The sequence below is a fragment of the Dromiciops gliroides genome, chromosome 1 (assembly GCF_019393635.1).
Source record: "Dromiciops gliroides isolate mDroGli1 chromosome 1, mDroGli1.pri, whole genome shotgun sequence".
In the NCBI taxonomy this organism is placed as follows: domain Eukaryota; kingdom Metazoa; phylum Chordata; class Mammalia; order Microbiotheria; family Microbiotheriidae; genus Dromiciops; species Dromiciops gliroides.
In genome coordinates this window covers 658,385,802-658,408,633 of record NC_057861.1, presented here as the reverse complement: position 1 = coordinate 658,408,633, position 22,832 = coordinate 658,385,802, and the positions used below count along the sequence as shown (strand labels likewise).

General features: G+C 38.7%; 1 protein-coding gene across 5 annotated transcripts in view; it reads right to left on the bottom strand.

The window, feature by feature from the left end:
* ZNF462 (zinc finger protein 462) overlaps positions 1-22,832 on the bottom strand; it is a 155,689-nt gene that overhangs the window by 85,889 nt on the left and 46,968 nt on the right. For all 5 annotated transcript variants that reach the window (XM_043965237.1, XM_043965257.1, XM_043965245.1 and 2 more), the window contains exon 2: positions 892-1,140. In XM_043965237.1, the coding sequence (XP_043821172.1) occupies positions 892-1,108 (217 nt within the window). In that variant the 5' untranslated portion in view covers positions 1,109-1,140. The remainder of the gene's footprint in view (positions 1-891; positions 1,141-22,832) is intronic.

Genomic DNA, 22,832 nt, shown 5'->3' with positions numbered 1-22,832 from the left:
GTAGATGATCAAAGGAAGAACCTTTCCGGTTGCTCATGTACTTTCATCTACCAAAGCTGTCATATACCTTCCTTCCAAACTGAAAGTTACCTTCAGTTTCATGATGATGCCCTTAAGGCTGACCTCTGAGCACAGATTACTATAAACATCTTTCACTGCTAATAGCTGAAGATGAAATATGATAATTAGGGCATGGAGATTTTACCTACAAAAATGTCCTAGTTATCTATTAAATAGAAGTCTCAGGTTCCTTGTACTCATTCTGCAATTTCTGAAGACATTTTAATTCATTTGAACAAACATTTATGAGCATATACTGTGGGCAAAAATGACACTGGAGAAGACCCTAAAGGTGGAAGGAAGGGCATAAAAGATGAGTAAAAGACGGTCCTTATTATCTAAAAGCTCTAATGGAGGGAATGATATATGAACCCAAATAACTACAATAAGAGGCTGCAAAAGATAAGCGGATGGGGCAAAATGTGTTTAAAGGAAGGAGAAAATGTATATAGTACTGATAGGGAATGGAAAAGACTTCATAGAGGAAATGGAATTTGAGTTAGTCTTTGAAGGACAGGTAGAATTTCAACAGGCAGAGGTATCTATTTAGGGAAGACTAGTCCAGATGGAAGCAACAACAACAACAAAAAAGGCACATAAGTTTAAGGTATGTGTTTGGAGAACAATGACTAGTTTAGTTTAGTTAGACAGTACTGTAGTGTGCATGGACAGGAATAGTAAGAGATATGAAAACAAAGAGAATCATTTTAATGCCTCACAGAGAAGGCACCACATGAGATGATGTCCTCCTATCAGTATCAAGCCTGTCTCCTAAAAATAAATTGAAGCAATTAAAGCAGATCACATCTATTCAGATAAGTATAGATTTACCTGATATATCTTCTGCAATTGTGAATTCATCCTTTACAGTAGAAAATTCCACCTCTGTCTGATTACTGGCATTCACAGATCCAGAGCGTGGCTCAATATTGTCCTCAGCAACATCCGTTGGTTGCAGAAATGCAGTATGGACATCCTGAATATGAGCTTTGAGGTCTTCATAGGATGGGGCTCTGAAATCACAGCCATCACACTGCAGTACCTCCATGATCTGGGTTTATTCCTTTACATTAGGAAATTCTGAAAGAAGACATAAAAAAATTAATAACTCACATTACTTATACACCTTAGGATGGTTTGCCCATCCTAATGGATGTCCATTAGCTGAAAGAATACATTTAAGTGTGCCTCTGAGACCATATTACCAAGTATACCTAGGATCCCTCATACATATATGCACATATAATCATAGAGAAAGGTGATGGTGTCCCCTTTGACAATAATCTGATAACACTAAGGGTTATGGGGATAGAGCAGCTCTCTATCTGGTTTGGACAAATGTGCTTTTTCTAGAAGTTTGACAGCATCAGCCTTTTGGCACTAAAGAAATCCTCACATCATCAGACATTTGTTGATCCCTGAACTTCCCTATTGGATTTCTAATTAGCTCATGAGCTTCTCTACTTGTTTAAAACTTAGTTGTGGAATTTTAGAACCAGAAAGGACCTTGGGAGTCTTTAACTGACCTCCTTTTATAAACTAGGAAACTGAGGACCAGAAGAAATTCCACTGCTTCTCATTTAAATCAAGTTACACCTATTAGAAGAGTCTGTGAAGAAGCTTAGCGTTTTTATAATGCTCAGCATCTGCACAGTTCTTAGGAGGGGGAAAAAACCCTCTGAAGATCTAATTTGGGTCTAATTGTGCAGCATCTTCCTCCACAGAGAAGCAATAGAATATCAGTCCTCTCCTACCGATCTCTCCGGTATCTGAGAATTTCCCAGGCTGAAACTGGGTTCAAAGATCTCACAAACTTCTGCAACAATCAATATTATAGAGTTATGGGGTTTCCGGATTCAAAATTATATCTTGGTTTGTCTATTTTATTAAAAAAACTGCAAAGTCCTTCCTTTCCATCCCCTCCTTGTCACAAGCATGCAGTGTGAACCCCGATCTAAAGGTTGTGAGAACGTTGTGAAAGAAAGACCTTGTCCAACCATATCTATTTTGACACTGTGTGGGTTTAAAATTTATAGAACACTTTGGATTAGCTCAATGAAGATTCCCAATCCTGAGAATTGAACAAAGGTATTAGGGAGGTAAAAGGCCCTCCCACCCTTAAACAATTCCTAGGCACAGCTGAAAAGCTATTACCTTAATGAATGGATTACTTCCCACATGCCCCATTGGACTGCTCTAATCTAGAACTGGAGAGGTCTAAAGGGGCAAAACAGCAGCCAACAACCTTTCTTGAGGCTAACTTCTATGCATTCATTGCAAAAGATAAAAGAATTCCTATAGCAGAATCCAAGTCCTGTAATATGATGTCAATGTATCCCAAGTGGGCATGGCATCAGGATTTTACATGAAAGAATGCTCCTCCTGATAGCCTGCTAAAATAACTCCTGGCAAGTCCAATTCTGGACGAGCTGAATTTACAGAGGGAGACACTAGTTATTTACCTTCTCCCCTTGCACTTAAGTCATTCCTCCTTTCTCAATAACAACAACAACAACAACAACAACAACAACAACAATAATAATAATAATAATAACAATAATAATAATAATAATACATGCTGCCCTAGGTTCTTTTCAGCTCCCAGACTTGCCACAAACGAGACCCTCAAGCTTTTATGTCTAAGCAAGAAGCCCAAATTGTGTGGAAGAGGTTGCTATGTGCTCTGGATCAAATTACAGCAGGGACCGAAGCCCCACCCCAATGTCTCCTTTCGCACAGTCCATTAGACCTGAAAACAAATTTTTCCATGGTGCAGACGACTCCTGCATTTAGAGCACTTCACAGAAAAGCAGATCATCCAGTTTTCACTCCCCATCCCCCAAGCTGAGTCCCTTTCATCTCAGCCAAACAAGCCACAGCTCTGCAGAATGTGTTTATCACACTTTCAAGAGATAGGAGCTCCTGCGTCACTGAAGCTTTAAGACTCAGTAAGCTGTCCCAGTCCTGAGCTTCACTCACTCAGGAGCAGCCATTTTAGCTCAGACAACTCATGCACCGAGAGCCTCCTAGCTTTTCGTCCGTGCACAACATGGCCCCACTTATCTCAGCTCCATCTCCAGCAGACAAGACTCTGCTAGGTTGATATATAAGAAATCAGCACCAGGAGAGCAGTGTGTGGCCGGAGCGGGTACTCCACTCTTTCCCAACAAAGAATTAACTGTTTCCATTGCTATCAAAATGAACACCTTTTTCTTCTCTTCCTTCAAATAGCATTCACAAAGATCTCGGAAGGTTCTTTTTAAGCCCCATGACTGATCAATTCATTCATTAGTCCCAGCCACACCGTGTTGCTTAGAGGAGGAAGATCCTGGTCCAGACAGTCCAACAGCTCTTAAAAGAAGGGGGGAGGGGGACTGGGGGGGGGGGGAACCTCCAGAAAGCCTCAGCCTCTTGGGAGTCGTCCTTCTACACACAGAAGACATACCATCTGACTCTGCTTGCCAGATTCCAAAGTCTAATGACCTTTGTTAATCACCAGCCAGTCTGTCTGCATCAGCAGACCCTGCCAACAGACACACCCTTCAACACAAAGGCTGTAGCTATTCCTTTTAAAAGGGGTTCTCTGAAAGCTCCATTGTGTAGCCAGGAGGAAAACAAAATCTCTTCCCTTAAAAACTTCAGGCCTTTAGAAATAAGGCAACAAAAGGCTTTCTGCTGTGTGTCCTTTGGAAAGTTTGAGCCGGGTTTGCACAACAACAACAAAAACTAAGGTTCTTCCATAGGAAGCCAGGGCCCCTCCAGCACCGTTGTTTCATTGTGTGTGTGTGAATGTGTGTCTACACAAATGCAAAACTCTTCAACATCCTGCTATCTTCTGAAGTTATTATTGAGAAGACTAAGGTCTAGATGCAAACCCAAACCAGTAAGTCTACATGTTCTGATACAAAGGAGATGAAAGGGTTATGAGAACAGAAAAATAAGCAAGATGGAAAAAAGATGAGCATGCCTTTCTTTCTACAGGGTTCTAGCTTTAATGTTGCTGCTGTCTCTTCCTCAAAAGCAACACTGAGTCACAGAAGAGGTTAATCTTGAAGCAGCAGAGAGGAACAAACATCAGGTACAGCTGAATGGCCTTCAATCTGATGTTTTCACCACCAAGAACAGAAATCAGGATGCAGCCTATTTTGAGAGACATTTTGCCTTTGTTCAGATACATTTCTTCTACAGATGCTGTCATAGAGAAGAAAACAGAAATCAAAAGCATGGACTAAGCTATCAAAGAAACTGAAACGTGATGTAAGCATGAGTGTGAGTGTATCTATCGGGGGTGTGTGTGTGTGTGTGTGTGTGTGTGGAGAGAGAGGGGGAGAGAGAGAGAGAGAGAGAGAGAGAGAGAGAGAGAGAGAGAGAGAGAGAGAGAGAGAGAGAGAGAGAGAGATTGAGAACTGAGATTGACCCATACATCAACCAGCAAAGGACACATTTTCAGAGCATGTTTTAATGCTCTGTCAAATCACCAAATAAAAGGTGAGAAATAAATTGTGAATATTTGTCTATTTGATCAATGGAAATAGCAGTAAACCTTCAAGGTAAAAAAACACTCATGGGTCTGCTCTAATCATCTGATGTAAAGAAAAAATCCTTCCATCTCATACCTACATAATTTTAAAATACTCCAGTAATGGAATTAGCAATATTTCATTCTTGGTTGTGAAACCAGCAAAATCAAAAGCAGGAGAGGAAGCTTCTGAACTACCAAAACATCATGAGATGAATCTACAAATCAAACTTAAAATATGCAAGACAACACCAGGCCCTTGATGTCAAGTTGCTTGCAAATAACAAGACTCCAAAGAACAACTATGATCTTACCAGGCTAGATTGATGCAGCTACAACAAACAGATGGTTTAAAACATAAATAATCTACTATCCATGTTTTGGACCTCCATGACACGAAACCATTCTAATTATTCATTAGACCTTGAAAATATTTTAATAGTATATATTTTTAGGTTTACATTTACATTTTGAACATACTCAAACACGGGGTTGCTTTGTGAAGCACAGAACACTGAACTCAAAAGATGCTAAACATTTGAAGTTCTATTCAGTACTTCTCCTGGGCAACCTCCAAATACCCCCGATAAGATTTGGCAATAGAAAAATACTTTATGAGCATAGGTTGATGTCTTGTGCGATTTTAAGGCCACCTATTTGCAAAATTAAATGAGTTTATTACATGCTTTCATTATTCAGAATTTTAAGAGCCTTACTTCAAAAGTTCAATTAAACTCAATTCAATACACATTTATTAGTATTTACTATATATATAAGACAGGTCCTAGGGATACAAAACCAAAATAAATAAACAAACAAATAACTGAATGAATGAATGAATGAATAAATAGGGAAAAAAACACCCACAATCCCTAAACAAAAACCAAGCCCTACTTTTAAGAAGCTTACATTCTACTGGAAGGAAGTAGATGTACACAAATAACTGATTAGTTTCAGATAGCATTAGCAACTGGAAAGATCAGGGAAAGTTTCACAGAGGAGGTGGCACCCAAGCTAAATAGTGAAGATAAGCATTCAGAGAGATGGAAATTAGGAAGAAATACAGCCCAAGTATTGTGCAAATGCAGAGTGGCAAGAGATAAAAGATTGAAAAAATAATAATTTATTAATTAATTTAAAAAAGCGAGACCATTGAAATTTGGTTAATAGCTTCTTTAATTTTGCCAGAAGCTAGAATCCATAAAGGGGGATGTTGGGTCTTCTTTAGGTTATGCTGAGACATCTCACAATTCCATCCTATATATAAAGTTTATTGCTAGGATGATATCTGATGTAGCACATTGTTCTCAAAAAAACCCTACCACTTATCCAGTTCCATTTCTATTAACCTAACAAGCCATCTTCAAGTCATCTCATTGGCACATTGCATAGGCCCATGAAGTCAAAATTACATCTGTGTGAAGGGAACATTCATGAAACAAAGTGCAGGAGCCCTTCCATAGGTCTAACCTTTTCTCTGATTGAAGGCTTCCTGACCAGAAATAAAACTGAAGCCTCACAGCCATGTGATTCAATAGTTACTAATTCTATCCTGTAAAGTCTTTGAGAAATAGAATTTGAAACACCACATGCAGGACCATAGGGTACATTTTTCTTCTTTCCACTCGAGAAACCTGGTTTGATACCCTAGTCTCCTATAGCTTTGGAACTTTCAACTCAATCACATTATTAACAAAGGGATTTCTTGTTAGCCTAGGTTAGTAGTTTCTTTTATTCCTCATCCCCCATCCCCTCTCCGCCCCGCCCAATCCTATAAATAGGGAAGGTAACAAACCTCGGGCATCAATGTTATGGAATAAATATACTTTGGGCCAGTTCAGCAAAGAGAGGTCACAAAAACCCCAGTAATTGGGAACCCAAGCACTATTCCTCTAATAGCATTCATGGAACACAGACCACTAGATTGCCCAAACTGCAACATGTAGGGCCAATACAACAGTCCAAACTCATAGAGGGGAATCAACAGAAGTGATGAGCTTGAAGAGCTCTGGGATTTGTTTATGGGGTTTTATTTCAAATTGACTGAGCATGAGAACGATGAGGTAAGTGAGAAAATGAGCACATGAGATCTGCTTGGTAACACCCAAGCCTCATGAAGATGAAGAATGAAAACAAGTTTATTAAATGACCCACTGGTGGAGGTTAAATTTTTATTTCTAGTAAATGGCAGTATATGTTATATATTAAGTTGATCATCCTAAGCATCTTCATTGTATTAATCATTTTTCAATACAGAAGTTAGATATGCTCTTAAGAATAGTAGATGAGAGAAACCCTGGCATTCATATAACAACTTTGACAATGTAAAGAGTAACTAAGATATGAAATAATTATCTTGAGTCAAGTTGGATTCAACACATGAACATGCAGACTCCAAATTTAATAGAAGCCATATGAGGAAGGAATTGGTTCCCTTCTCTACAAGTCCAGGTGACATGTGCTATGTCCACGTGACTATTCTCAAACGAATTTTCTTTAAAGGAAAAAAAAAGCACATTAAAATTCCACCTTCCCTCTCCCCCCAACCTCAATCAACAAACTACCTCCATCAATCCCATAGTATTTGGTTCTGCAGTATATTTTGGCTCAACATTCAGTGTCATCAAATGTCCCTATCAAATGTTTATACTGTTTGCTACATGATCTAAGCAGTTCTGTGTACTTCTGGCAATTTACCCACACTAATGAAAGGTTTAACATATCAGACAGGATAAATAATTAAGGAATTCAGAAGGGAGACACAGCTGTTCTTCAAAACCAAATTTTCAGAGAAGAAAGGATTAATTTGTGATCACATGTGTAACCCACCAATATGGGACACAATTTAAATAGTAGCAGGGAAATACGGTTGAGGCTAGCACCCTGCCAACTGGGGCTTGCTTCTGTTGTATGTAGTCTGCTTGGCCCATCTGTGGGACCTTGTGAATATGTAGAAAGTCTCAAGCAGGCAATCTGTGGATTACTAACCCAAAGGTGTTCTAGCCAGTGACACTACTCTTTTGTATCATCTATGGCTCTTGGTTTGCTCCCTTGCATAATGTTTTCATGTATCACAAAGCATGCTGGAGTAATATTTCATGATGGATACCCTTGGGATCTTCATTAAAATGAGCTCTGTGTCTTGGGAGGTAATCCAAGTGAACAAAAATGTTAGATATGTAAAATAGCAATTCTGGTTGAATGACCGGTTATGAAAGCAGGTAGTGAGTGCCTAATATGCAAAGAGATAGTACATACCTTATGGAGAATTCATGCATTCCTTTGCAATGATACAAGGCTAATAGAGGCCATTAGGGCAATAGGCAGTTTGCCAACTCCCCTGTCCTTAGGAGAGGAAATGTGTGAGTTGAACAAGGAGATAAAGATGGATAGCAAGGGACAAGAAAAGAAAGGGAGGAAGTAGGGTGGTATCTCAGAAGTTTTAGAAGGTCATTCATTGTCTGCACAGAGGGACCTACAGTTCATGAGATAACTCTCGTTCTCAGAAGTGCTCTGGAGATTTTGGTCTAGAGATATGACTTAGGAACAAAACAAAACAAAACAAAATGGACCCCCTCCACCCATGCTCCCTACAGTAGCATTCGGAAAATATCTCTGACAAATAAGATACCAACTAACCTTGTTCTATCAAATGATGGAAAACCTCTTTTGGAGTCAAAAGATTAAGTAAGAAGATCGAAGCTTTGGGGGAATCCATTGAAATTCCATGGGGTCACTGGAAAGTCCTCTGGAAATTCTGAAGCAATTCTTGCTTCAGGGTTTGGGTTTTTTTTTTTTTTTGCTGTGATAGTCTGATTGATTTTTTTTCCCTCCTCAGGATCCAAAGCTCATCAAATGACAGAGACAGAAGAAGCATGCGTACTGCTCCTTTAAAAGCAATTTAAGATGCTGTCTGAATTTCTAGAGAACACTTTTCACACTTCAAGAACTCTCATTATAAAAATTGTAAAATTAGAGGGAAGTTGTAGATATGCTGCTGGGTCTTCATTAAAGAGCTGATTAAGACATGCAGTAAACAGGCTGAAATAAAAAGCCATCTACCACATCGCTGAAAGATCAAAATGCGAATTAGAATCTCTCCCTGTGTGTTTATCAGTTTAAACTTGATTGCCCAGCATTAAGTGGACAAACAGTCAGAGGCCTCACCTCAGTCATTTCTACTTCCCCAGAGCAGGCTTGGATATAGGAGGCACTGCCAAATTCACCAAACCAGAGATCTAGGGCCGTCCTGCTTCTGGAGGAGATGCCAATCATTGCTTTACCATATTCTAACTCTTAAGAGAAAGGTTGGCTGCAAAGTTACAGAGGCAGGAAAAAGAGAGTCTTGCTATGAGGAACCTCTCTCCTAAAGACTCTCAATAAGAGGTTAATTTGGTATTCTAGCACCATGTACAAGCGTGCACTTGCCCCTTGCTACATGCTTAATGGCTTGGATTCAGTGCTGGGACAGGGCAATTCAAAGGACACATGAGTCACTTTTGCTGGATGAGAAGCTTCCCGAGTCCATATCAGGGGCTCAGCAGGGCTGGCATAGACCCTGGTGCAAGAGCTGGAATGAGGCCTCCAGACCAATTTAACATTGCTGAGGAATCCGATTACTGAGGCCTGGCACCTTGGCCTCTTCCCACTGAGATCTCTGCTGTAGTCACATCATCAGTACAGTAGCTATAACAGAATGCTATCCTGAAAGGCAAACAATAGACACATCTTAGCCAATAATTTGGTCTCTTCTGAGCGCTTCCTGTACCAAGGCATACAAATGGAGTGGGCATTTTTTTCTTGTTACCTATGGCAGAGGAAGTTATGAGGATATCACACCCTCTAATTAAACAAGCTTGTTGGTTCATTTAACTCCACAGAATCCTCCCCAGCAGTAAATTAACAGAACTTGACAATGGAAAAGTGCTGTCCCTTCTTAACACTGATGTGAGGTTGGTGGATAAGACAAGGGAAAAAAAAAAGAGAGGATAGGTAAGGAATTTCTCCTCTGTTGCAATCACTCATTCCATTTCCAGGATGTAACTTAATTCCAATAGATCCTGGGCATCATGAAAACATAAGAGAGCTTATTCTGAAGGAAGTATCTTAGTATGACATCCTTAGATATGAGAATGGCACATACCACCGTATATCAGATTGGTGGCACTAGAATAAACAAACCCTTAGCCAAGGTCCACAAGCCATGAACACTCTATAATATTGCATTTTTTTTCGAGTGAAAGACCCTAAAAGCTAAGGACTGGCTCTTTAGGTGTCATGCAACGAGACTAGACAGAACACATTGTGGGTGCTCAGGAAACATCAATTAATAATGAAGAAGGGGAGAAGAAATCAATATGGTAGCACTTTAATTGTGAAATGCAATTCAGTGAGCAAGCACTTAGATAGGAGCTTTCCTTAAAGAAGATCATCCCACAATGTTTCCTCCCTGGACATGTAAAAAACAGTAAGGTCAAACCAAAGATTTTCTCTAAGCCCTTTTCTAAACAATGTAAAAGAAATAGATCAGAATCTCACAGTAATGGTTTGGTTTTTTTTACTACTGAATGAACTTTCATGCCTTCTATATAGCCATTATGTATGTATAAACAACTAATTAATATAATTAATAACTAAGAAATTCATAGCACATTCAAATTTGCAAATGCTTTACATTTACATTTTACTTTACCTCATAACAGCCTTGGTAAGGCAGGCAGGTATTATTATCTAAATTTTACAGTTGAGTAAACTGAGGCTGAGCAAGACTACAACTTGCTCGTGGTCATGCAGTTCATACTTTGTCAGAAGTAGGATTTGAGCCCATGCCTTACTGACTCCAAGTCCAATGTTCTATTCCCTATGCCCAATAGGCCTCATGAAAAGGTGCTCCTCTTAAAATGCAATTCCTGAACATATGGCTGTATTACAGCAATGCCTCAGAGTTGAAGACCTTCAAAACAAAATATATACTTCCAATGCTATAATTAATTCCTCATTAAATCTCCAGGACAAAAACCACACTTGAAAAACCTAGGAAGTCCATAGCATATGCAGAACAAATATTTTACTGTAGAATAAACAAATTTTCTCTGAAATGTTGAATTCTACTGACTTCTCGGACAATTTTCTAGGCAGCTGCTTATTCACTGCCAGGCTGCCTTACCAAAAAAACCCAAAATTACCAACAATATAGAAGAGAGAAAAACAAAAATAATTTGTTTGGGGATTGTTGTCTTTACATTAGCTAAGGCAAATGAAAACAGAGGTGTGATAAAGCTTCCCATTTATACCTTCATCAAGCACTATTGGTAGCATTATTCATTTCAACAGCAATCATCTATTAAGCTCCTCTTATGTGCAACACATGACATTAGTCACTGGGGATACAAAGATAGATACACTTTAGACCCTGCTCTCAAGGAGCTTATCAACAACATCATGGAAGAAAGACATGTCCACAAAAAGCTGCAAGATACGGACAAAGGAGAGGACCAAGCAAAGAACTACGAGAAATGTGAGGTAGGAGGGATCACTTTCATCTGGGAGGAAGGAGTAAAAGAGTCCAATGATGGCCTCTGAGCTGGACCTCAAAGGAAGGGAGGGATTTCAACAGGGGCCACACGCTATCAGTAGTATTGTTCTGTTTGGAGAGTTGGACTAAAATAACTTTCCAAAAAAAAAAAAAAGCATGATGTAGGCACTGTGGTTCAATCTTTCCTTGACAACAAGACTCTTGGTCTCATTGTTTGAACTCTATGTGTTCTGTGGGTGAGGTGGAAATTGGCATTTAGAATGGTCAAGCTGTATATTACTAAGAGGAATTTCTGTGGAAGGGAGAAGAGAAATCCAACTTGGAACTCCCCCTCCTCCTCCCAAATACATAGAAATCTTTTCTCAAATGGAAACCCTGCTTGACACTCTTAGAAACTGCAAGTGATTGTGTCACATTAATGCAATGGACGAAAGAATAAAGCTTACCTCTTCAAGAATGACAATTCCAGTACACTTTAACATTAGGAAGAGAAAGTTTTGTTTTAAAGGTCTCCCAGATAGTGAAAGCATATTGCAGTTCTCGATGGTCTTAATATTGATTATGGCCTGATTTGTGCATGAGCGAGAGAGAGAGAGAGAGAGAGAGAGAGAGAGAGACAGACAGACAGACAGACAGACAGACAGACAGACAGACAGACAGACAGACAGAGACAGAGAAAATTGGCTCATGTAGGGGAAAAAATCAAAATCATTCTCCTCACATTGGCTTCTCCATCCATGTGTAATCCTGCTACACCATTCCAAGAGGAAGGGTTGACTGGGGGGGGGGGGGCAAGGTCAGTAAACAAACAGGAGTAGTGATCCTGTTGCTTGCAACAAGTGACCACCAACACGTTCCCACAGAAACCTTAGCAAAACGGTGTGATATCACTAATTAAGAAACTATTCTCCCCATTACTCACTACAAAGAAACATAAGCCTGTTGGAAGGGGAGACAACAGGAACAGAGTAAGAGCAGACTTTTTTCTTCTCAAAATCAACATGACTAAAACAACTCATTATCTTTCCCCCCAAATACTTCTCCCCTATTTCCAACTTTCTCTATTACTATCCAGGGCACCAGCAACAAAGTTCATCACCTCTGTGTCATCCTCAACTCCTTACCGTCACTCTCCTCACACATCCAATCCAATGGGAAATTTTGCCATTTTTATCTTCTCAGCTTCTCTACTACCCCCTTCTCTTTACTCCTATAGCTTCTACCCTAAAATACATTGCCTCTTCCAATAACTTGTAAGCTCCTTGGAGGCAATAGTGTTTTTACCTTAGCACTTAGCACAGCACCTAGCACATAGAAAGTACTTAGTGAATCCTAAATGTTTAATTCTCTACTACTTTCATGAAGTCAGGACATTTAAAAAAATTACATCATTTGAAATAGAGCAGCAGTATATGAAGTTAATGGGAAGCAACATGCCACAGGAAAAAAGGAGAACTACATTTAGAATCACAGGGTACGGGTTTGAAACTAGGTTCTGGTAGTCCCAAGTGACCTTGGGCAACTTTTGATCCCTCTGGGCCTCGATTTTTTCATTTTCAAAATGAAGAGGGCACAGATTCAATTATATTTATGGTCCCTTCTAGATATTAGCCTCACTTCAATCTCTCTGTGCCTCAGTTTTCCTACTCTTAAGCTATGATCACATGATCCTATGAAAAGCACCTGAGTCTTGCCCATTCACTCCCATTTCTCAATTGCCAGGCTCTGTTGATGCCCATACCCTCAGACATCACTGATGGCAGAAAGGCCTTTTGTATGTGTGCTAACATTAGAATGACACCATTCTAAATGCACAACAGAAATATCAGGATAATAAGAGATGAGTTACAAAAGTAATATTCTGCTGTTTTGACCACTTTAAGCACTTAGGTTGCATTTCAGTTGTGCAAGTGGCTTGCTCATACCTCAGAAACACACTTGAACACCTAAAACTGCTGACAGAGGTGTATGCTAGGCAGTCCAGGAGCTATAATGCTGAATTATATTTCTTCAGAAACCAACCTCATGGAATCAGAGCAAGGTTATGCAGTGGCTCGATGCCTGCCAAATCTACCCCGGGAGAAACATCGTCTTGTTTCTTATGGAAAACGTGTGCTGCCAAGGCAGTCACTGAAGAGCCCTGCTGAACGAGCCTTGGGGGTATCTGAAAATATCAGTGGCTGTTCATTTAAAATTGAAAGGAGGAGAGTGATATCCAATTGCCCAGCAAGGACTCCAACCTTTACGGCGTACATCAGGGGAGTTATTCAGGTGGCAGGGCAAGAGCACTGCTTATGCTGGATTACTCTCCATCCACATTGGATGCTTCATTCCTCAAGTCGGCCTCAACCCTTGACATTCCTTCTACCTGGAACTTCTACCACACATGGAGGTGTTCTTACCCATATTCCCTTTATCCTATAGATCAAAGAGCTAAATGGGTGGGATACTGGACTTGGGGAGAAAGTCTACCACCAGCTCCTTCTTTTTTGGAAGTTTTCTATAAGAAACCAAGAGGAACCAGGAGGCTGGAGAAGAGGAATCCTTATCATGGATGCAATTGAATTCAAGTCTTTCCAAGAAAAAGAAAAATTGGTGCCAATTACCAAAACAGACAGTACAATGGATAAAAGAAGGAATATTCTAAGAGGTGTGGATGGTGACGCACTTTCTGTAAGGGGCAGATACGATACTTCCTCATGTTCAATGAAAGCAAAAAAGGCCTTTCAACAAACACCAAGTCCTTATCATCATAAAGAATTTTCCCAGTCACTGACTGGACAATAAATATTGTAAATACCTCTTCTCTATCTATTATCTTAAATCTTCATTAATAAATCAGCATCTCCCATGGGCCATGAATTTTGCAATATATTTTTTATCAAATTATTTGAATAGACAGGAGTCCCACAAAAAGTATTTGCTTTGTTCTCTGCATACCAGAGGTGTCCCTCTTGGTTGAGACTTGTGATTCCATCAGGTCTAGGCAACAAGTGTGGAAAAACTCATGGTGTTAAACTGCTGGGGCTAAGAATAGGGTGCACTGAGGAGTTAAGTGATCTGTCCATCGTCACACAGTCAAGTCAGACCTTGACTCCAAGGCTGGCCTATCCACCATGTCACATTGACCATCCCAGATCATAATGGCCTGTTATTTGCAGCCATATAACAAACCTGGGAAAACATTCCAATAGATTCATGAGTTTACTGCTGTACGTACTCCCACCAAATGGTACAGAATTACAGGTCAGAATGAGAAAGGCCCTCCGAAGTAATTTAGTCCAACTTAAAACTGAACATGAACCTTGTCTAAAACCTCCCAGGTCAACGGTCATTCATCATTTGCTTCAAGATCTCAAGGGAGAGGAAAGCTACCACCTCCTTAGGAAGCCCACTTCACTTCTGTACACCTCTGTTCAGAAGTTCTTCTTTACATCGAGCCAATATCTACCTCTTGGCAATTTCTACCCATGGTTCCTAGTTCCAGTATCTGCAGCCAAGGGGAGGAAGTCTAATCCTTCTTCCATGACATTCTAACATATAACAGCTATCAAATATCCAGTAGCCCTTTCTTCTGAACACCCGAAGTCCTTCAACCCATCTTCTTATGACACGTTATCTAATACCATCACTTTCCTAGTCACTCTCCCTTCTGGATGCTCTTCACCATGACGATGTCTTTTTCAAAAGGCAGCACCCAGGAGGCAGTAAGGTGGCGCAGTGGATAAAGCACTAGCCCTGGATTCAGGAGGACCTGAGTTCAAATCCGGCCTCAAACACTTGACACTTACTACCTGTGTGATCCTGGGCAAGTCACTTAACCCTCACTGCCCCGCCAAAAAAACAAAAAACAAAAAACCACACACACACACACAAATTTTTTTTTTTACCTCAGATACTTGATACTTACTAGCTGTGTGACCCTGGGCAAGTCACTTAACCCTCACTGCCCTGCCCCCCCCCCAAATAAAAAAGGCAGCACCCAGAATTAAGCATAATACTCCGGACTATTACCTCCTCTGTTTTGAACACTGTGCCTCTTAATACAGCCTCACAATAGCCTAGCTTTTTTTGGCTACTATATTACACTGCTGACTGCTACAGAGTTTTCCAGCTCACTAAAACCCACAGATCTTTTTCAAATGAACTGCTGTCTAACCATACCTCCCTGTCTTCTTATCCTGTGAAACTCTTGTCCTTGCACAAATCATCCATAGTTGTTTAATTTGACATACAGAAGAATTTCCTCTAGATTTCTTAATATTATTTGAGTACTTACTTGATAGATTGATAATATACATTAACATACATATATACACATGTATTATACATATATGCTGGAGAAGAGACTTTAACGAGGCATTCTACTCTGAATCAAATGGTATTTTTTAACGGTAAGTACACTGAGATTTTATATTCTATTTCAGTTGACTATATGAAAGACTTTCTGATCGCTTATGTTTGTCTTTATAAAGCATAGATCAGTAGTTAGTGAAATCTTCTTAATATCATTTGTTTAGCTATAATATCCATGATTTTTTTTCACTCATTCAGTATTTTCCTCCTTTCAAGTATCTTGACAATCAATTCCTCCAAATTATGTCAAACTGAGGGCAAACATCCATGGGCATATACTAGGTCTTATCTAGCCATTCACACTTAAAAAAATAAGTGATTGAAAGCCACATATAGTACTTCTTTTGTCTTCAGTGCCATGTTTACTTCCTCATACAGCAAAGAACACTTGTGTGGGGGTTGTTTTGTTTTGGTGAGGCAATGAGGGTTAAGTGACTTGCCCAGGGTCACACAACTCATAAGTGTCAAGTGTCTAAGACCGAATTTGAATTCAGGTCCTCCTGAATCCAGGGCCACTGCTTTATCAACACTTGTGTTTTTGATGTTAGAATCCAAATGAGGTGGTTCTTCCATTATTAGTGTTAGAAAACAGTTTGATGTGGAAACCTTACAGATCTTTTCAATTTTCAATTTGTTTATTATACTTCTAGTTTAATTCTTCAGTGTTCCCAGGATTATCTGGCTTAATTGGGAGAAGAGAGATAGGGATTGGACTTGTGATTTCATTGGTAAAAGAAAACTCCATCCACCAGGAAAAATGGTTCTCTCTGATAGAGCTGTCCAGGGCAGAGCTCCTTAAACTTTTTCTACTTGCAACCCCTTTTCAACTGAGAATTTTTTGCATGACGCTGGGTATATAGATATATAAAATAGCTATACAAATCAAACATTTGCTACCAAATTTTTTGTGACACCCACATTCAGTTACCCCATATGGGGTTGAAACCCTCAGTTTAAAAAATTCTGGTCTAGGGCACTAAGAAGTGAGTTACCCAAGGTCACAGACCCAGTATGCTTCAGATGAAGAGCTTCAAAGTCAGGTTTTCTTGACTTGAGGCTGGTTCTCTATTCAAGATACCACATTTCTTCTAGATTGGTAGAATACTTATGGTAAAAATATAGATATTTATATTTTCAAGCAGCTTGGATTCACTGAAAGAATTATAGAATTTTCCAAATATGATCGAGTCAGTTATCCTCCTCATATTCAATTTGGAGATAACATCATTGTTCACATATATTACACATCTAATTTTATGCATGCACACACACATCAATGAGATTAACTAGACCAATTTCCCACCTAGATGTCATAATCTGAACTGCATGTGATTTTCATCCACTTGATTTTTTTAGTGTGAATGACTAGCCCAATCTCTTCTAAGTGGCTCTTCAATGAGGAAGCCCGGTAGTCCTTTGAAGTTGGATGTAATTAGCATAACATCATTTACAACAAAATGTAGGAGATCTTAATTATCTATGGAAAATTCCCTCTCCTCTTTGAACTCTGAATGGAACATCCCCCTTAGCACTTCCAAATAACTTTAGTGAGCACACATCTATGCTCCATTTAATGCTGTTTGGTGGATCACTTATCAAAGTTATCACCATGGTCACATGTGCGTGGGAGAAACGTTTTTTGGAAGACAGTAACCAAGGCTGCCATAATCCATGTGTATGAGATATTCTGGGCATGACACTTTGATGTCTCCCAGAAAAAAATGACTTTGCATTTTAACTTAACCACATGATATGCTCTTTTAAAGTAGAGATTGTTGTTTTATGAAACATGGGCCAAACTTCAGAAGCTATAAAAATGGAGGTGAGGGGACAAGACAAAGCCCTTTCAGACTACGCCCTAGTCACACTTGGAATGGCCCATTTGCACCTTTATAAGGGCATCTGACTTTTGTGGCCACGTCTTTATGTGAAAGAATCAGAAAATAAAGCAGAGGGGTTAGAAGAGACGATGGACTTGCCTCTTGGATGTGGGGAGCTTTAGTTCTTTTTCTCTGTACATATATTTACATGGGTAAACCAGAAAAACTGAGGAAATCACCCCAGTGTAGAGACTTGAGAGCAAGAATTTTCTGCCTGAAGCCGGGATCCTGATGCTGAGTGAAGATTCTGAAGAAGCAGAATCGAGGAGACTTCATCCTGGTTCTAAAGGTAAAGGTTCTTTTTTTCCCCCCTTTTCCTGAAAAAGCATAGCAATAGGCGAACCAAGGACTTCAGCTGAGCTAAAAGCTGGAGGTGCTTGACATTATCACCAATCGGTAGGACAGTATGTCCTGAAAGAGATGTGACCCAGGGGGCTCAGCAGAGCAATGTGCCTAACCGAGACAGACGTCTAGATTGGTGGAGCCCAGGAACATTATGCAAGGGCATTAGAGGCCTTCCACACTTCTTTACTACCGGTGGACCCTATCACACACAATCTCTGAATTTGCTCACTTTCTCCATTCATAGCATGGGTAGCTAGGTGGCACAGTGGAGAGAGCAGTGGGCTTTGGATCAAGAAAACTAATCTTCCTGAGTTCAAATCTGGCTCCCTGTGTGACCCTAGACAAGTCACTTAACTTTGCCTCAATTTCCTCATCTGTAACATGAGCTGGAGAAGGAAATGGCAAACCACTCCCAATATCTTTCCCCACCCAAAAAAAACCCAGGGGGCAGCTAGGTGCCATAATGGATAAAGCACCAGCCCTGGATTCAGTAGGACCTGAGTTCAAATCCAGCCTCAGACACTTGACACTAGCTGTGTGACCCTGGGCAAGTCACTTAACCCTCATTGCCCCGCCCCCCAACCAAAACACCAAAAAACAAATAAAAATATACAAACAAAAAACAACTAAATGGAGTCACAAAGTCAGACGTGACTGAACAGCAACAATACTGCTTATTCTCTCACTTGAGGGGAGAGGAGGGGGATGTTGTACACTGAATAAGAATTGAATAAAAATTGGCTTTGTCAGTTAATTATAATGATGTCATTAAGGAATAAGTTCCCAACACTTGATGAATGAGGTATCATTCTAAGACTGAGATGACATCTTAATCTGTTTTGGCTGATGTGAAATAGCTCATTATATGGTTAAAGATAAAAATCATGAAAAGTAACTATCTTTGTATATGCCTGGTTATAAGTAAAAATTTAGTTACTGTGTGCCTCACTTTGAAAGTCTGTATTTTTAAAGTTTAAATACTGTTATAATAATACTACATTATATTATAATAATACTATATCATAATAAGTTTTAGTTTCTTTAGTTTGAAGGATACAAATGACTTCCTTTTAGGATTGCATATTTGATAAACGTTTGCCTTAAAAATAGACTTCCCTGGATTTACAACCTGGTGAAATATACTGTACATACCTATGAACAGCTCATTTAGTTCTTTTTTTAAAAATGAAGAAATATACACTAAAGTTGTATATTCTCTATATCTCTTTTTCTTTGGTATAGTGTTAAAAATGTCCACAAAAACCTGCCCATTTCCCAATCATGTTTCTTTATTAAACATGCATACCCTGAATATACATAAATCATTTTCAAAAAAATTTTATAAACCAAATTACTAGTATCAAAAATGAAAGGGGTGAAATAACCAGCAATGAAGAGGAAATTAAGACAATTATTAGGAATTAATTTACCCAATTATGTCAATAAATTTGACAATCTAAATGAAATGGATGAATATCTACAAAAATATAAATTACCCAGACTAGCAGAAAAAGAAATAAAATATTTAAATAATCCAATTTTAGAAAAAGAAATTGATCAAGTCATCAATGAACTTCCTAAGAAAAAATCTCCAGGACCAGATGGATTCACAAGTGAATTCTACCAGACATTTAAAGAACAATTAATCCCAATACTATATAAATTATTTGAAAAAATAAATGAAGGAGTCCTACCAAACTCCTTTTATGAGACAAATATGGTGCTGATACCCAAACCAGGAAAAGCCAAAACAGAGAAAGAAAATTATAGATTAATTAATTAATTAATTGGTGAGGCAATTGGGGTTAAGTGACTTGCCCAGGGTCACACAGCTAGTAAGTGTTAAGTGTCTGAGGCTGGATTTGAACTCAGGTTCTCCTTAATCCAAAGCCAGTGCTCTATCCACTGCGCCACCTAGCTGCCCCGATCAATTTCACTAATGAATATTGATGCAGAAATTTTAAATAAAATAATAGCAAATAGATTACAGAAATATATCACAAAGATCATACACTCTAACCAGGTGGGATTTATTTTTTTCCATTCCTTTGGAATCTTTACCTCTAAGATAAATACAATATTGATCTCTGAATAACTCTAATATTGTATTCTTGTAAATTTCCTATATACATTTAATCAACTCCAACCACTGTTTCCAAGACAGCCTGGAGTCAGGAAGACTTCAGACATATACTGGTTGTAAGACTCTGGGTAAATCACTTCCTCTGTTTGCCTCAGTTTCGTCACATGTAAAATGAGGATACCAAAAGCACCTATGTTCCAGGGTTGCTGTGAGAATCAAGAGAATATATATATATATATATATATATATATATATATATATATATATATATACACATACACACACACATATATATATATACACATACACACACATATATATACTTACATACATATATAAAAATTTTGCAAACCTTAAAGCATTCTATAAAGGTTATTATTATTATTACTAATAATCTAATGTTCCAATGCTGGATTCACATATCATTCTTTGGATACAAATATAACCAAGTCCAGAGAAATTAACCCATCTATTATCATTATTGATTAAACTAGATCACCATAGAAATGTCAGCATACCTAGTCTGTTTTACCTATATTTGTTATTCTCCCAGTTTCTTCTAAAATGCTCTGGAAATTATATTATTTAATTGGGTTGTATGCCAGACTCTCTGTAGCCTCATTTTCCCCATAATTTCTTTTTTACTATTTAGAGGTATAATAGCTTAAAATCTGTAATCCTTCACAATGCTTTAAGAGTAAGAACTTACCCTAAACTGATGTCACCCCTGTCACATCTCTTTGTTTGGAAAGGGCATCCAGCAAGTATTACAGCTTATATAAACCTTAAAAGCATTGAATAGATAAGTTGTTACTAGACACAGTCATTGATGTTCTCTCTCTCTCTCTCTCTCTCTCTCTCTCTCTCTCTCTCTCTCTCTCTCTCTCTTTCAGGGCAATGGGGATTAAGTGACTTGCCCAGGGTCACACAGCTAGTAAGTGTCAAGTGTCTGAGGGCGGATTTGAACTCAGGGTCTCCTGAATCCAGGCCTGGTGCTTTATTCACTGTGCCACCTAGCTGCCCCCAGTCACTGATATTCTCTGAAGAAATTTGTCCTATTGCAGGACTAAGCAGTATGGATATTGTTCTAGCAGTCTTTCCAAAGCCACTGTATTTCATAGAATCCTAATGTTCTACATGAAGTAAATGGGGATTCTGTCTGGAAAAGTCTATGTAACAATTTCTTTTAAAAAATGTTCTCTAAAAGTATAAAATATGAAATTCCATATACTTTTAAATACTTACAACGCATAACAGTTTTAATTGATTTAATCTTATCTACTTTATGCCAACACTTCCCCAACTTCCCTTTGTTCTGGAAATATGCCATACCCTCACAACTCTGAGACAGAATTTATGGATCCTTTCAATATACTTCAGGTGGAAAAATGTTCTATGACAAAAACAGGTTTGTAGACACTATTTGAGGAAAGGCTAAGTGTTATGTGAAAATCCAACTGGCCAAAGTATAGTTTAAAGGGTCACCAATAAGAAGGAAACTGTTGGTGAGGAACATCCTGGCTCATTTCACAGAGGCTACATCAATAGCAATGATCATCATCTCTCTCAAGGAAAAGTGATCCAGGTTCGAGTTTTAAATCTTTCATTTTACTACTTTTGTGACCTTGAGTAAGTCATTTGGGCCCAAGCTTCCTAATGTGTAAAATGAAGATTGTTGAAGACCTCTTGGGTCCTTTCCTGCTCTAACTCTATGATCCTAGGTAAAAACTTAGATTTGATGGTCATGTCATGAATTGGAATTATAATTAAAGAATCCATGATACTTAGCTAAAAGATCCACCTAATATGAGAAGTTTGAACAATTGAAAATTTGATTCTTCTGGGACTTTAGAGGAGTTAAAAAAGTTACAATAATAATAATAATAATCTAGTATTTATTTTTCAAAAAAAACCACTTTAAGACTTGCAAATTGCTTTTAAAATATACAGAATTTGGTCTTCAAAACAACCCTGGCAGGATGGTACTATTATTTAGTGCATTTTAACTGCCTTAATAAGCCTTTATTCCTGGTAAACATGAAGCTTCCCTCAAAAGAATCATATGTGGCATTGGAAGACATTCTTTACACTGCTTCCACTAAAGTTTTCTTATGATACTTCACTATGTGGAAGGAACCTGGATTCACGAATGCTATATCAGGGTAGCATAAGTTCTAGAAGGTTCTACTAGTCTGAAAGATATTAAAACACAATTACAGTGAGTCTCTTCTCTAAAGAACACCCCAGATTAACTCTGGAGAAGAACATCACTAGAAGGATGGGACAGATTTCCTCTGCCCCAGCAAATGTGAAGACCATCCACTAAGTTACAGAGGAGATGAAATCTACCCATGAAATCATGAGTTCTTGATGCATCAGGTTTCTACTAACCAAAAACCAACACTAAGTTCCATTTTAGATATAATAACTACTTTAAATATACCACTGGTCACACCAATGCTTGATTCTTTAGTCATACCCTTCAGTTTCTTTTTTAGACTTCTCTGGAATGCCATGCTAAAGTCCCGTGAGTCACCCATCTCTGTTGAACATTTTTCTTCAGTATGCATCAGGATTAAATTCTAAAAACCTGCTAGAAAGTCCTTCTTCTAATAACTATAGCATGGACCAAAGTGAAGAATTTGGTCATGTGGTCAAGTTCTATAAACAGTGTGAGTATTAATAATTTCAGCAACAAATTAGCAAAAAATAGTTTAGGAGGATGAGAGAAAATCTGAGTGTGACAAGAAACTTCTCCAAGTCTGTCCCACTCTGCCTTTCTAGAAGGATACCTTGACCTCATGGTCAAGGATACCTATTCCTTTAATAAAAATCAAAACACCTTTTCCATAATGGAGTCAGATGTATTTTTTTTTTAATTACAGTAACATTTTCTTAAGGTATGTGAAGCAGTATTGGCATACTCCATACAGTTACAGGGCCTTGCAATTCAAAAATGTCTTTGCACAAACCTTCTCCTTGTTCTAATGGCCACATATCTTTGGCACCCCTAGGCATCCTGTCCATACCCTTTCTCTGACTTATTAGCCAACC